This window comes from Brienomyrus brachyistius, chromosome 1, assembly GCF_023856365.1.
Source record: "Brienomyrus brachyistius isolate T26 chromosome 1, BBRACH_0.4, whole genome shotgun sequence".
Lineage (NCBI taxonomy): Eukaryota > Metazoa > Chordata > Actinopteri > Osteoglossiformes > Mormyridae > Brienomyrus > Brienomyrus brachyistius.
In genome coordinates, this window is record NC_064533.1 from 46072085 (window position 1) to 46089666 (window position 17582).

At 41.9% G+C, this 17582-nt stretch overlaps 1 protein-coding gene across 11 annotated transcripts in view; it reads right to left on the minus strand.

The window, feature by feature from the left end:
* The window catches only part of mycbp2 (MYC binding protein 2), a 75494-nt gene extending 58380 nt beyond the window's left edge, over positions 1 to 17114 (minus strand). For all 11 annotated transcript variants that reach the window (XM_049022841.1, XM_049022824.1, XM_049022896.1 and 8 more), the window contains exons 1-5: positions 16415 to 17114; positions 9146 to 9221; positions 4536 to 4751; positions 1032 to 1185; positions 419 to 615 (exon numbers count right to left, since the gene is read on the minus strand). In XM_049022841.1, the coding sequence (XP_048878798.1) occupies positions 419 to 615; positions 1032 to 1185; positions 4536 to 4751; positions 9146 to 9221; positions 16415 to 16683 (912 nt within the window). In that variant the 5' untranslated portion in view covers positions 16684 to 17114. The remainder of the gene's footprint in view (positions 1 to 418; positions 616 to 1031; positions 1186 to 4535; positions 4752 to 9145; positions 9222 to 16414) is intronic.
* Positions 17115 to 17582: the final 468 nt, after the last annotated feature.

The following is a 17582-nucleotide window of genomic DNA, read 5'->3' on the forward strand; positions in this document are numbered from 1 at the left end:
CATAGATGTCAAAAGTCCTTATTATGACATTAAACCCATTGTGACATTTATATCCAAAAATAGCTGTATGTGACTTCCTGCACGAAGGAGAAAGAACCTTCTAGCTCCTCACAAAGCTTTGCTACAAATCATACCCTGGGCCATCACTGCCTTTGCTGCTAGACGGCTTCATTTTGCTGCTGACTGCGAACCCGTAGGCTTTAAACCCACAGAAACACACATAACCAGAAATTTCAAAACGTACTGCAAAAATAGCTCATACGGTTAGAAGTGAACGGCATTTAAAAGGAAACCATTCCTCATTCCTGTGCTCCACATTCTTCCCTCAGTCATCAGCGGGCTCATACTTCAATCTCATTTTCCATTCAAACCCACATACTGGTGTATCTACATGGGGCCCTTTAAGGGGGTAACTCACCTGAATGGTCTGGCAGGCGTGGCTGCCGTTGTTGGTGAGGATGGCCGACACGGCCTGCAGGATCCTCCCTGTGTCGCCCCAACACACCACCAAGCTGAAGAGGCAGGTGCAGGACAGTGCCGCCAGTGCCTGGCCCGTTTTGTCGCTCATGGCCGTGCTGCGCACCGTCGTCTCCAGCAGAAGGTAGAACAGAGACTCTGCGGTCGAGAAATGGACAGCGCCACCCGCGGTTCAGTGTCAGCGGAACGCGAGTGTGATCAGTTATATCAGAGTTCCCCAATCTGGTCCACATGGACCTACAGAGTCCACATTTCTGCTCCCTCCCAGGGAAGGATACACTGGGTTATACTGACAGCAGGTTACTATGACGATAAAAGACGCTAAGTGAGGGCAGGTTTGCTCCTGTGATTATTCTTTAAATACGATAACGTATGTTAGCTGCATTTTTAATTAAATGTTCCTGACCGGCAGAATGCAGAGGTGGAAAGTTCATATCCAAAAAGCACAAATCCAGTTTACATTTTTTTTTCCAACCAACTAGTTGAGTTCTCTGCATATGTATTTTCTGGACCTGAACGTCCCTGAACGCCTCTGGCAGAATGCCGGTACTTACCCAGGACATCGGGGGGCTCTGAGAGGAAGGCCTCGGGCTGCTGGCCCTGCAGCATGTCCAGCAGGGCCTGCAGGCTGCGCAGGCACAGCGAAGGGTGCGAGAAGCGCGTCTCCTTGATGAGCTCGAACACGCCGCGCAGCCCGATGCCGATGATCTGACAGGAGACAAAAAAAATAAATAATCCTCAGCACCGTGCCTGGCCCATTGCTTTGAAGCCAGCTGAGGTTTTCTGAGTAGAACTTCAAACAGAGTTCACCTGAAGCAGGAGAAGGCCGGCCCGACCTGCCATTTACGGCAGAGCCCGACGCATTCCAGGATTCTGCCCAGTGGCGTTTGCAGAAGCTACGCTACCGATATCACTGGTCAGCGAAAAAGCCAAAAAAGCAGATCCGTTCATTCCGGAGTAAACATCTAAAATCCTGTCGCCAGTTTCGATTCCCAGACCCGAGTTTTCATATTTATAGGAAATCCAGTATTTCCCCAAATTAAAATGGCACTTAAGACTAACATAAACCCAGTTCACTACCACGTATCCTAGGCCATCTGTGTAGGTGTGTATCAAAAAATAATCCATTTGCAAACTTAAAGAAAATCAAAATCGAGGCGGCATGGTGGTGTAGTGGTTAGCACTGTTGCCTCACACCTCTGGGACCCGGGTTCGAGTCTCCGCCTACGTCACATGTGTGTGGAGTTTGCATGTTCTCCCCATGTCGTCGTGGGGTTTCCTCCGGGTACTCCGGTTTCCACCCACAGTCCAAAAACACGCTGAGGCTAATTGGAGTTACTACATTGCCTGTAGGAATGCATGTGAGAGTGAATGGTGTGTGAGTGTGCCCTGCGATGGGCTGGCCCCCCATCCTGGGTTGTTTCCTGCGTCGTGCCCATTGCTTCCGAGATAGGCTCCGGACCCCCCGCGACCCAGTAGGATAAGCGGTTTGGAAAATGGATGGATGGAAGAAAATCAAAATCAACGGTCTGCTTTAAGTCACTACAAGCCATCAGCAATACGAACTTTTTTGTCTTTATATAACTTTGTATAACAATATGTGCAGAGCTTGCCTTTTACACTGAAAACATATTTGATAAGGACAAGTGAGAACAACAATGATCGGCGGCTAGAATCTACTCAAGGCTTATTATTAAGTACACACACTCTTCACCTTGAAGGGAAGGAGCGAAAGAACCAAGTTGATGGAAAGCAAATCCACTAAAAAGGAGGTGCAGTTCATGGAACATCACTTGGTTAGATGTTTGCGGGATGTGCAGCACTGAGAAGTGGCTTTCTAAAGGCTCGGTGCAACAACTCACCTAAACACTGATCAACAGCAGCCTTAATGTCCATTATGAACCAGCCAAACTAACACAGGTATTATGATTATTGCACTGATTTAAAAAGCTTGGACTGCAGTTTATGACAGTAATTTAAATGAACAGGGTCTGATTTAAGAAGCAAGTCCACCAGGACACCACAACTGCCCACTGTCTACCTTTACTGGCACTAGGGTCTGTTTCCCTAGCTTCAAACCACTGTATTAATGTCTAATGGAATAATATATATATATATATATATATATATATATATATATATATATATATATATATATATATATATATATATATATATATATATATATATATAGCCAGCTGCAAGTCTCGTTCGGCTGTATCTTAGACACAAAACAGAAAAGGGTTATTTTTTGCAACTGTCAATAAAAAAATCAATTAAGTAAAATTTAAAACCCCTCCATCTCTATGCTGATAAAACAATATTTAGACAGAAAACAGAAATAAAATCATCTCTACCTAAAGGTCAGAGGTGGAGATTTCGGGTTCAGGGAGTACAAATCCAGACTAAGATTTTGTTTCAACCAACCAGTTGAGTACTCTGTGTCTGTGACCCTTTATACTCAATTGGTAGGTTAAAACAAAATTGTGGTCTGGATTTGTACTCTCTGGACCTGAAATCTCCACCTCTGCTAAAGGTTTACATATAGACAACTACATATACAAGTGAAACGTAATTCAATGGTGCCTCCGTGTTCCCACAATGCTTCACTGCAGATTGCAAGACTGGTCAGTATTAGCGGCATTCCAGCTTTGATGCTTTGGCAGGGACTTGGTATGGCCACTTTGTTGCAGATTTAATTACTATGACAGTCTGAAAGGTGCATGCTAACACCAATGTCATTCAAAGGAGAGGCTCTGTAGTAATCACAGAATTGCGTGTCATAGAGAAATCCCAAAATCCAGACATTCCATGAACATAGAAGCCCAACGGTTATTTACTACTTTTATTTGTGGAGGGCAATCAAATATCCCTGAATCTAAGCACTGGTTTAGTGACTGAAGTAACAATGTAGAAATTAGGCCAAAAAAACTAGAGCAGTTATATTACTAAATGATTGGGACTGACACTTTTTATAGCGGGTACTCACCAAAAAAAAGACTTCCTAATCTCAAGTTGTTACAGTACCTTCATGTGACTTGCCTCTGTATTGTGTAACAATATTTCAAATATTTTGTACCCCACTACAGATATAGCTACCTGCTAAATAAAAGGAAATCTTAGGAAATCGTGCCTATTGCCCTTTAAGTTTCAAAGCGGTTTCCTTAAATATACAGGATATAGAAATTGATCACAGAGCTTGCGTACACACACACACACACACACACACACACACACACACACACACACACAAACTAAAAGTAATATAGAGGACAATTTACCTAAAGTACCTGGCTTCAGACTGTGGGAGGAAAGCAATCATGAGCAGAACATGCAAATTCACACATGCGGTGCCGGGCTGGGAATGGAACCCAGAACCCGAGAGGCACGAGGCTACAGCACGATGCCACCCGCTGGGGCACCTCCTGTCTAATTAGCATAACGAAGCGAACAATGGAAAGCGTGCACTCATTCCACAGGCCATACACTGTCACAGTGCCACACTCTCCTTAGCAAGTCACATGCAAAAGGGACGTGACCTGCTTCTGAACACTGGAGGGGGGGCAGTGGGGTTCAACACCACTGGGTTTCCGCACAGGCTAGGGGGAGCTTAACAGAAAAATCTGCCATACAGGTCAGCTGCAGAAATGCCAGTTCTAATCTTTTCACTCATTCCATATATACTAATAATCTTCTTATTTCAATATACCCAATGCAGCCTAGACTGATGCATATAACACCCTACATTTTATTACATTACCAACCATATTTAAAAAAAAATAAAAAAAAAAACCCTTTATTGTCTGAATTAATTACAATATTTACTGGGTCAAAGCGGTTTAGAAAATGGTCTGTATCTGTGAAATATTTTAATTTTGCATTTTCTGTAAAACCATGCAGCTGAAATTCAGCATAAATTATTCTGTTGACGGCTGGCGAACAGTTAAAGAAAGAGCCCTTCCTCAGTGAACAGACACTCAGAAACATGAGGAGATGGACCTATCGATTCCCCCAGGCCAAGCAGGCCTCGCGACCCCCTCTGGGACATCGCTGCTGACCTTGGGTAGCTTGATCACCGGCTCGCGGCACTCCTCCTCTTCCTCGCTGTCCGAGTCGCCGCTCTGCACGGAGCTGCGGGAAGCGAGGGCCAGAGACGCTTCCCTCTGCTGCCAGTCCAGCACGCAGAGGCGCACGCTGCAGTAGACGTTAAAGGCCGAAGGGTTGCCATGGAGCTTAACGTCTGGGATGGGGAGGATCCCGTCCACGCCATCGGCCTGGGAGAGGGACGGCAGGGCAACAAAATGACACAAAAGAATGAGCATAAAACAAAAGAGAGAGAAAGAGAGAGATGGTTTTTGTACTGAGGCCTGGCCCATCAAAGCAACACAGTAATAAATGTAACTGCAAAATCTTTATGAATAAGAAAATCAGAAACAAACAGTTATCAGACAATTGTAATCACTGGTACAGAATCTATATGCTCATACTGTGCAGACTACTACAATTGAACTATTTTTAATCTTAATATTTGGCAATAATCATCTGTTTTAAGTAGACACACACATACACACATAGACACTCAATTCATACACACACATATTACTCAGAATAGATTAGTACATAGCTCTGAACCCAGCAGGTGAGAATACAGGCCTGTTTCTTCACAATGTGGGGAGGGGGAAGCCATTGCAGTGTACATGAGGGAGGGAGGGAGGAGTCAGAGGTTTATTGGATGCCGTGCTGCATAATGCACCTAAGAGGCCTGGAGCTTCAGGGCTTCCCTGCCAGGAGCGAAAGGGAGGGGATGGGCAGCCCGCCCCTGCACACACAAATGCACGCAAGCACGCACACACCGCTGCGGGGAAGCGCATCCCACAAGGCCGGGGAGATGGACAGGAAACCACAGCCCTGCAGTCCAATCGCACGGCACGCTTGTCCGCACACAGCCCTGCAGTCCTATCGTACGGCACGCCTGTCCACACACAGCTCTGCAGTCCAATCACACAGCATGCTTGTCCGCACACAGCCCTGCAGTCCAATCGCATGGCACGCCTGTCTGCACACAGCTCTGCAGTCCAATCGCATGGCACGCCTGTCCGCACACAGCTCTGCAGTCCAATCGCATGGCACGCCTGTCCGCACACAGCTCTGCAGTCCAATCACATGGCACGCCTGTCCGCACACAGCTCTGCAGTCCAATCGCATGGCACGCCTGTCCGCACACAGCTCTGCAGTCCAATCGCATGGCATGCCTGTTCGCACACAGCAATCCACCTTCTCCAACAGGCCTTCCTGCAGCAGCGGTTATAACGATTTGGATCACATTTAGACCTGCAGGGTGGCAATGCCCAATTTCTCTTGCTCAAAAGAAGAACCAGAGCAAGTCGGACAGAGATGTCAGCATCTAATCAGGGAACAAATTTATTCAGAGGACCTTTGCGGCTGCAGCTTTCCTGGCGTCACCAGTATTCAGTAATGGAAGCCCATTACTGCATGTTACTACTATTAATGTGCACTACCCAAGAGCAAGGATGCATGACAAAAACCAGACACCAAGTGCACCTGGGTAATCCTGCAATACAAAGCAAAAAATAAATTTCCAGTGTGCATCAAAATGTCACCATTCAAAACCATAATTCCATGAACGTGATCGTTGTGCCCCAGACTCCATTTGAGACTCGAACCTGTCCATGCCACATTTAAAACTTATGCTCGTTGGTCATGTTAAGTAACACTAAACCTTTTGAGCACATCTCATATGTTTCTTAGTCTGCTGTGATACAGGCTCCTAGCAGCTCTGCTGACTCCCAATAAAAGCCCAGAGAGGCATGATGCAGGTTTGCCATATCGCTAAGTGAACTGACTAATCCAGATGGAATAATACGCATAATGGCACAAAAACATTTCTATGAAAAACAAAGCCCAGAGCTCTACTTTGACACCAGTCCAAACTGCTGTGGTTTCAGAAGTGATCAGCAATAACACAGGGTCATTATTCATATGCAATGAGTCTAAATAATCTTTTCACACACCACCAGCTATAATGGTGACAAGTTCCATTCAGCTGTACATTTTTAAAGCTACAGTGTGATGTTAATGCGGTGTTGTGGTATAAAGTGCAGGGAAACCATGATTTGCATTTTAACTAACAAAGTACATATGCATTTTCCTAATGCAGATGTGAGGAATAGTATATGGATAATGAAATATGTATATTTTTACTTCATGTGTGTGTGCACAAGTACAGTAGGCATGAACTCTGAATGATGCCGGTCAGTCTCATGCATGTCCGAAACCGAACCGATCCATTATACGTATGAACGACAGGTCATACACACAGCGATGCAAGCAATAGCTTTACAGCCGCGTGCACACTCACTGCAGCACGCTAACGTGTCATTAGAGTAGAAATTTGTCACCGAGCGACAACACAAAGACTGCAATTTGTAATACATGTAAAACCTAAGCAAACTATGAGGAAACCACTAGGAAGACGTGGTAAAACATAGGAGGTAAACTTTAAATTGAGTAATAAACATATGCTAGATCATACTGAAAAGGAATAATCATTACAACTGCTACAAAGCCAAGGATTTTTCCTATGAGAGTAAAAACGGTTTAGCGAAACTAACCCCCTGCGCTTTAATGAGTACAGTACAAAAGAATGAAAAAGGCTGATCTTAATCTGACTAGTGATGTAAGAATTGTATATGCATAACATGCGACGCTGATATTAATAAAATTATTATTCTTTTTAAGACAAGTAAAAAATAAGGTGAATGTGTTATCTGGTGAATTTAAACATACTGGAAAATGATACAGTGGCAGACATTTGTTTTGTCACCGAGCACTTTTATTTTGAGATTTGTTTAAGTGAGAGAACATCCTGTAACTTGGTGCAGTTTGGGGGAAATTGCATTTGATGATTTTTGTTTGTATATGCTGTCAATTATAGGTCTTAGAAAGGAAATCAGAATCAGCAAAATTACGTATGAGCCGGTCACACTTACAAAAAAGATAAATAAAGAATCAGAAATCTGAATCGGTCCAGAAAATTGCAACTGGTGCATCTCTAACACACACACACACACTAACCACCTGCAAAACATAAAAATGCCATGTTATTATTGTGCCCTTGTTTTTGATGTTTCAGACCATTTACAAGGTACTAGATAAAGACATGACAAACATCATGCTATGCTATTTGTTTTGGTTGTATGGTCTTGTTTAGCTTCTATACTGGAAATATTTTGGGTGTTTTCAATACATAATTGTACAACATGCGATGACAAATGTAATAAGATATAGTAACTTGTATATAAATGCATATATGCATATAAAACATTCCAACAGATGTGACACCCTCATTCATTAGTTCACACTACATCTGGGAGCACTGAAGATCGATTTTCATAGCATAAATCAAAATTCTCCTATAAGGCCTGAGCTTCCAAGCTCTGTTGCAGATCTTCACCATTTTATGTCAGAAACTGAATCGCATGAGACACCTGGTCAATATGCAACTCCGCTGGCATGTGCTCAGCTAGTGATGTGCCATGTCTCCAACACAGAAAACAAAATCATTCTTCCGATTGCAGGGGAGACACAAGAGCACAGGTCAGCACCAAAATCACTCAATGGAATTCAAACAACACAAAGAGCAAATTCCAAGCACAATTCACTGCATACGTAGCAAAATACACCCCTCGGATCACCAAAATGCTTACCACTTAATGCTTACCACATAACAATGCATCTGGGTGCATCATTCAAGTGTGACCCTTACAGACTGTGCCAACCTCTGAACCCAACACCTTTGCATATATAACGGAACAAGTTACGGGATGAAAGGGGCTTAACTTTATTCTAATGAGGTCTTGAGCTGGGAGGAGGGGGCATGCTATTCCGTTGCTCATTTTTAAGATTCTCTTGGCTCCTTCCATGAACAGCTGACCTTTATGAAGGAAAACAAAACCACACAAAAGAACACATCCCAAAAGGATTGTCTAATACCACATCATATGGTATTTAGAAATTAACCTATTTTTTTCCCCAACACACCCATAAGCAGACACGCAACACGGTTATACTGCATTGCTGACTGCATGACAACCGGATGGAGGACATGGTTGCCAGGGCAACAGGTGACACTACATCACCTGGCAACAGAGTGAACTGCCACAGTATCTTACACATCTTTTCCAGAAAACCTTGTTTACTGGCTACTGCCCAGCTGTAATTCATTTAAACTGTACTCCTAGCAACAGATCTTGAGATCAGAGGGAAGCCTCTTCATTAATGTCGTAACGATCTTACTTTAACAATACTGACATTTTAAAAACAGCGCTCCACATCGGTGCATTTGGACAACTGATTTTGACCAGCCATGATCAAAGCTATCTAATTAGCATGCATACCTTTCTGAGACTTCTGATCATCCACAATCACGCAATACAAAAGGAAACCTCCCAGACCTCATTCATTACCTCCTTAATCAGAACTTAGACAAATATATTTTTAAAAGTCAAACTCACACACAAAAATTCATACAAGTCTTCGAAATCACACACACTCACAAAAAAGACAGACAGACTAGACAAAACGGATAACACCAAATGAAGACAGGCCTAAACGAAGGACAAGGACTGCCAAAATGAAAGCCAGTTACCTTTGTTCTAATTTTTACTTTTGATTTGACCTTCTGTCGCCTTTTCAGCTTCTTTTTGTTCAAAGTCTTCTTTCCCCTGCAAAAGAAGCACCAAAGTCAAACAGGAGAAACAGCCAGTAATTACCATCTTAAAATTCTAACTGAACATTTTGAAACACTGAATTCTTAAAAGCAAAAGAGCAGCTACCAATTCCTATATTACCAATAACCCCAATATGCACTGAAACTAACAAAACAAAGAACAGCAACCCTATCAACAACTAATAAAAAGACTACAGATGTTAATTGTCCACTATTTCCTCCAAAATTTAAACAGTTACAGTCAGAAGATTTTCAGAAGATATCATCCTTCGGCTTACTCTACAAAAAAGCCGACCGGGGTGAAGGGGTGCATTAATTTTAAGATTGATAAAATGTGAATAAAATATAAAGGTACACAATATAGCCAAAGGTACGTGGACACCATTATTAATTAGAGTAATCTTCTAATTACGCCACATCTATTTCCGACACAGGTGTATAACTAAGCACACAGTCACACAATCTCCAGCGACGAACATTCGCAGCAGAATGAGTTGCTGTACAGAAGAGCTTAGGGACTTTCCAATTGGTGCCATTATAGGATGCCATTTTTCCAATAAGTCAGTTCGCCACATTTCTGCCCTGCTAATATGGAGGACGAAATATGACATTATCATTAATAAATCCATAAATCAAGCAAGGATGAGCAAGGATGAAGCTAAGTTCACACTACACAACTTTCCAAGTCGTCAGATTGCTATGTATGAGGAGGTTCCATTAGTGCCAAAAATGTGTCGATATGCGCACTGTCCATGCCGATTGAACATGTAACAAAATATTTGTCTATCAGTTCAACTTTAAACTGTACTTCCTCCTTGTTTTGCATCGTTATGTCCGTGATCTTCGTGTGTGATTTTTCTGTGTTGTTTTGCTTCTAGTCCTGCTGTATCATACTGCAAGTGAAGTGAAAGTAAATGTCAAAATGTCTCGGGGCAAGTTCAGTTGTGAAGTGTTTGGACACAGAAGCTCACAGAAAGGGACCTTATCACTCAAACACCAATACCCAACTTGAATTGCAGAAAATCCCACTGGCAACGTTCCAACATCTAATGGGAAGCCTTCCCAGAAGAGCAAATGTGATTGAACCAACAATGGGCCGACCAACTTCACATTAATGCGTTCCATTTGCACACATAACTCGGAAATCTCGAGTTCGTAGTTGGAAAATTCAACTGGAACGCCCCCTGAAGTTGGAATTATTATTCAGAAAGTCACAGGAATCTACACAACCCCAACCTCAGAATTCAAGATGGCTGCGCCCTTTATCAACAGAAATTAAAGCTGTAGCGTTATACCGTTTATTAGCACTCATGTCTTATTTATGGCTCATTAAATTGGCAGCACACATGAAACTGTTGAACCGCTATCTGTGGCCATGTTGCTACAGTGTTTTATGCTCAAAATACTATGTGATGTGTTGTCATCTACTGGTATTGCTAACAATGGCTAACGATGAACCTGGCTAGAATTGGGGCATGTTTCAGAAAGCCGGATCTTGCTTAGACAAATAATGTTTTGGATTTAAGGGAGTGTGATTTGTCTAACAAAAATCAAGGCCATTTAAACTGGGGTAACTTAAATCTGATAAGTTGTCTGGCTAAGCAAGAAGTCCTGCTTTATGAAACAGGTGCCTAATATTGCTAAATGATTTTTCAATTTGTATCAGAAAGTGCCTAACTCAGGTGTGACGTCATACGCAACACCGACTCCCGACCTCCGAGGTAAATGGAACACAGCATAATACCCTTGATTTCAGAATGAGATGTTGGGCAAGTCACTGTCCAGATACACTTTATGGCCAAACGTATCTACAGTAAACAATGTAGCACAATAAGCTTGTGCAATATGATGATGATGATGATGATGATGATGATATCGGTGATAGACCTGATGTCAGTATCCAACAGTGATTAACCTTCAATTATCGCCTTCATTTACAAAGTGGGCAGACACAAAGCAAGGTAACATGCGCACTGTAAAATGTTTGAGACCCGCTGCTTTGGATGGCTTATTAAGGCCTGTAACATTTTTTCTCAATCATAATTAATTCGGGCCCACCCACTGATCATTTCATAGAGAAACCATGATCAGCAGCAAAATTCTGCTCCGTTATGCCGTCACGTTATTTTATCAGCTAAAAAAAATGCAAGTAGCATGCTTGGAGTGACATACATGCATGCTTATCTGTGTCTGCGTATATCACCAACCCTATAGCACAGTCATACATAGCCATCACTGTTCTTCAGACATTATTCACAATCAAGAATGTTGCATTTAAGACACTGAACACTAGTGGGGACTAGGAGGATTCTCCTATGGAAGCAGAGTTCTGTCTCTCAGACACACACTCTCCTTGCTACAATCGCCTGTACTTTTCAAAAGGCCTCACATACATTCTACCCCTGGTCAGCCAGTCTGCAGGTATAAACACCAGCACAAAAACAATCCAAAGGATGACACAGCCAAACTGGTGACCGAAAAAATAAGCACAGAGACAGAATGGAGCGTATGAGAAGCAGTGGCCATCCACTGCACCGAGACCAGCATGTTGCCACTACAATTATGCTCAACTGCGCTAACATAATTTCAACAATTTCAACAAATTTTCATTTGATAAAACCCACTCTAGTTGGTTGACTTATCAGAATCTGCAGTATTGCCGTGAAAACCAGGATGTTAACTGGTAGTCCCACCTACACGACAAATTCCGTTTAAGATACATACTGATGGTCGTTTTTTTTCAGCTCTAATTTCATTGCTAATAAGGGACAAGAAATTTTAGATTAGGATGACAACAGGCCAGCCATAAAGCTAAACCATTACAGAAGGAAACAACCGTTAAGTGCAGGTAGGCTAAGAGCTTAATCCAAAGGAAAACGATTAAACATTAAACAGTCTATGCCAATCTCTTTATACACTGCAACACTTACCAATCAGTGCCGTTATTTTTCCTAAGTGAAACACCCATTTATCCAGCAGGCTAATGCTAATGAATAAAGAGAATATATTATTATTCATAATTCTGCTTTGTTGGTATTACTATAAATCATCTACAACAGCAGCATATGAAGTGCCAGTTTACACCAAAACAGCTGTATTCCTCTCAAATTAATGTGTCATTGGAATATATGCTTATATTCTTTCAAATATGATTTTCTTCTTGTACGCAAAGAAAGCCTATTAGTAAGAGCCCTTTCACTGTACCACACGTTAACTTCAAAGGTTGGTTATTAGGAGGGGTACAGATTTTAAAAAAATAAATAATAATAAAAAAAATTTAAAAAATCAGCAAACTCTTGACATAAAATCCTCTGAAAACAGCCTGGGCCAACAGTTTAAATAAAAAGACAGACCAAACTTCTACAAACAACTGTACCACACATTCATATTGATATTGTATGAAAAGGAAAACTGATCGAAATCCCTAGGAGGAACATATCTCCATAATAACAAGACTAGCCCATTTCAGGGACATGCAACACATAGAAAAAACTTTAATAGCAGGAAACTCATTAAAAAATGCACACCAACACCCAAGGGAACATGCCACCTAAATCAAATTCAGGAAGGCTACATTAACAATTGGCCTTAAGCTGACATATTGATTCTATTCAGTGCAAATAAAGATCACACTCACAAGAACATGACTTCATATGAAAACACTTAGCGGTGACTTTATAAAGGCGCAGTCCATTAGTGACCTTCATTTTTAAAACAACACTATAGACTTCAAACTGATGGTACAAGATGGTCCAGTTATGCCAAATGATTTCCACTCTGGAGAAAAAGAGAAGGAAGCAGCAGAGCTCTGTTTGTGCACCCCGAAATACCGCATCAAAGGTCTGCAGTGTATGCTACTTTCGACAGGCTGCTCGATAAACGATTCATGGACCAATCAGTGAAGATTTCAACTCAGCTGTCTATCGAGGCCCTATATAACTGAAACAGCCAACTCCAAAAAAAAAAAAGTATCATCACCACCTTGACTCTATTGTTGTTATTCAACCAAAACTCTTAGCACAAGACAATTCAGTTTTATAAAAATATTAAGATTCCAGCCGTAAGCTACCCAAGCCTAAATAACAAAAGACAATAGTGCAATGTAATGCAACAAAAACTCTGCAGTTACATATTAACAGCGTCGTTTCCCAGTGCAGCACAAAATGGTCTCCATATGATCAATGAGTCGATACAACAATGTTTCATAACAATGACAACACACTAATACTTCTGCAAAATAAAAAAATAAATTAAATATTCATAAACGATACAGGCAGTCCCCAGGTTAAGAACGTCTGACTTACAGACAACTCATACTTACAAACGCACTGCCATTAAACCCATTAGATAAAGAATTTGAGCTAAATGCAATGGTGCATAATAATGAATGGACACACTTTGTGACATCCATGAAAACATTTGCAGCTTTAGCCGTTCATCGGTTCGAGGTGCAGTACATTGAGTAGTTATTTCTATCATTACTGTACAATTCTTTAGTCATTATTGTTACCATATTATTATTTTTCCAACACCTATAAAGTCGACTTAAAGACAGACTTAGGTAACAGATCTTGTTTGTAACCTGGAGATTGCTTGTACTGTAATTGGACAGGATGGTGGCGCAGTGATTAGCACTGTTAACCCACAGCTTTAGAACCAGGGTTTGTCTCTCTGCTAGGGGTTCTGTGCGTGGAGTTTGCATGTTCTCTCTGTGTCATCGTGGGATTTCCTTTGGGTACTTTGGTTTCCTCCCACAGTCCAGAAACATGCTAAGGTTAACTGGAGTTACCGAACTGCCCATAGGTGTGCATGTGTGACTGAATGGTGTGCGAGTGTGCCCTGCCATGGGTTGGTGCCCCATCCTAGGTTGTTCTCTGCCTTGTGCCCGGAGTCTCTGGGATAGGCTATAGACCCCCTGCAAACCTAAATAGGACAAGCGGTTACAGAAAGGGGATGAATACTGTAAAGTAAGGCTTATCTGAGGAATAAATTAGGATGGTTAGGTAGTATGGAACACTAACAATGTGCATTATTGTCCAGAGAGTACCTTTAACCAGAAGGCAAACAGAAACACCATACCGTTTGCAATGTCACAAATGGCTTGCATGTCACAAAAATAGAACATATTGACTGACCGTCACACTAGCAACAGAAACGAAGACTAGCCTAAGCAGCATAACTAGATTATCACCACAAGTACACTTTTTTAACCACTATGTTACCTGCTATTCAATGGCGAATGTTTGCACCTAGCACATACTTTCTGTAGCTGTTCAACTTCCAATATTTGTCTAAATATTATTCAGAAATATATAAAAAAAAAGTTACATTTCCCCATTGCTTAAAGGCATGTGATTTGGCAGTATAGAAGAATGTCCTTTTTATTGCACTGATAAGACAATATACCTGTGTGCAATGATGCAGATATACCTAGAGTGCAAACAGGGAGGCACAGCTAAATATTTGGCAAAAATAAACCATTTTCCTAATTTCATATTTTAAGATTAACGATTTATGTTAAATTTGCATGTAGACTTACCTAAGTTTACACTAAAAATAAATACCAACAATTTCTTGCAAATAAAAAAAAAAATCACACACACAGTGATTAGATTAATTGTATACTCATGCCACCAGCAAAAACACACTCATTGTACTTTTTGTACATGGTGAATAAACGGATTCTGAGTCTGCGCGGCCATCATCAGAGCTGAGTGTACGGATGACAGAACATTTTAGGTAGCAAATTCTCAGTCTTTGAAGGCGTCTCCTGAGTAATTAGAGAAGTGAACCTGTTTTCAGGAGGATAACGGGAGCACAACACCCTTTCCAACAAATCCAAAAATGTGCTGTGTAACTTAAGAAGCTACAACTAGACAACTAAAGCGCACAAGAAATTCCATTTTACAATGCTTTACAACCACACTGTCTACAAAAAAAATTACTCAATTTGTGATTTAAGAAAAAGACAGGTGTTTCACATTTTGATACTTTCACTTTGCATTTTAGTACTGTCAGCAGTTGATAGCAAAATACAGATATATTTCTTTATTTGCGTAACGACACATCAAAGCCGTTATAACACCTCAAAACAAGACGTTTGGGAGAGACGCCGATTTCAATACACTGAGCTGTCTTTTTTTCTTTTTAATAATTGGGTTTTGCTAAAGAAGTACCACCTTGCACGCTTCAATGGGGGACAACAGTATAATAAGCTTGAAAAACCATCACACTATAAGCTGCGTTAATTTGGTATCAATAATACAATTTCAGCTAGTGACGCAGGACAAATAAACACAGATTGTCTTCGGCTTTGTAGTACTGACTAAGTAACTAGAACATTAGATGACCGCTAGGATGAGATCCGGGATGTTTATAAGAAACTATAAACCCGTTTAACAGGCATGGATGAATCACGGCTGGCTTGTCAGCGAAACGTGGTTTAACGGACGGACTGAACTCTGAAACTCAGCGCTGTGGACATAGTAAGCGCATCAACACCCGCTATTTATTTGCATTTCAAGGCACACGGATGCACGGTCATTTCCTGGACGAAAAAATCCTGATACCTCTATACTGATCTTGAATCGGAGGAGTCCCGGTGAAAGGAAGGGCTGGTCAACGGAGCCCCGCGTCGCAGCGCGGGCTGTCATTGCCTCAAACACCCACATCTAACCCAATAAAATTAAGACCCCTTTTGATAACCAAACACACTGCATATATAATCCTGAATGTGCTGAACGTGTCTCCAATGAAGAGCAACGTTTCTTTTGCATTTTGCCCTTAACAGATCCAGGGTGCATGCCGCAGACCTGCCCCGGGTAGCTAATAAATGACGATCAATCTAGTGGGCAAACGTATGAGCCAAATAAGAGAAACAAATAGACGCAAAAGAAAGGTATATTCGTCAAGTATATAAGCGCCAAGCTAACCAGCTAAATGTAGCTAGATAACAAGCCAAACAAACGCCAGTTATGACAGCTAGCTCGCAGGCTAGCCAGCACGGACTTCCCTAGCCATTGTAGTACAGCAGCTAGCCGGATAGCTAACGAAGGGGTGTAGCTAGTTAGCCAAGGTTCGTTCTCGTCAGCCTTCTAGGTAGTCAACTAGTTATTTTTTAGACAGAAATAAACATGTACAGTGCTAGGTTAACAGTGCAGAGTGCATTTCTGATTTGTTTTGACCTACCTGCTCTGTGAAATCCCTTGCTCTTTGTCGCTTATGGCTGTGGTGTAAATCCTCCGATATATGTCCCCCAAAGCTCTGCCTGAGAGCAGAAGCTGATACCGGCTCCGGCAGTCTGATTGAGCCCCCGGGCCGGGACACGAACCCATAGCTAATCCCGTACAAGGAAAATCCGTCCCGGCTGCTGAAAAGACTTTGACACCCAAGCCCACGGTGGGAGGCGACGAGAGGATCCCTCCTGCAGCCGCCGCCGCCGCAGCGGCGCACATCATTATTTTGTGGAACGACTCGTATGTTACATCAGCGACATTTAGTTAAAATCTCACTTTTTGCAGTCACTAACATTCGTCATTAAAAAGACCTTATACATTAAAGCTAGATGTCCTTCGAATGCAGAAAAAAATAAAATTCCATGCACCCGATTAGAACTGAAACGACATAAAATACACTCCGTGGTGCGAATCCGAAGCGGCGCTCCTTTTCAGCGCGGTAATTTCAATCAATGCCCGATTAAATATGACATTCCCGGGCATAATGTCGCATGTGGACGAACGACATGTACGGCTTTCCTTCAGAGCTGGGCCGCGGTGCCGGCTGGCAGCGCCCGTCGCTGGCGTTTGGCTGGAGCCCGAACGAGCCGCAGTCTCGCTAACGCTGCCATCTTAGCTTCATCCTCGTCCGCGAGCCGCTGTCGCTGTCAGGCATGCCGGGATACGCCGCGTGCGTCCCCACAGCGCCCGCTCTGCCCGTAACGCTATTCGGACGGCTTCGCCCCTCTCGGCTTGCGTAACCCTGCTTAGGCTTTAGCTTTTAAGCCGCAGATGCTAGCTTGGAAATACCAAATTAAAAAAATACCGAGGTTTTTCTCTATATCCCTTTGCCCACATTTGCAATTTACTAAAAATAAATTAATAAGAAATGTAAAATTGCCATAACAGATTTTTTTTTTCATTTATGGCATGTATTTTAGTTTTTTAATGTACCATAATCAAAATTGACATATAAAAGCAGTGTTTGGAGGTTAGATAATATAATAGTGAGCACTTATTAAATTAACTTAATTTCTGAGGCAAATAGAAATAACTGGACTACAAACAAAAATATTGTAGTTATTTATCATCTTCTACCAGAAACTAAACTATTTGAAGGCAGAAATGAATGTGGTTTTATA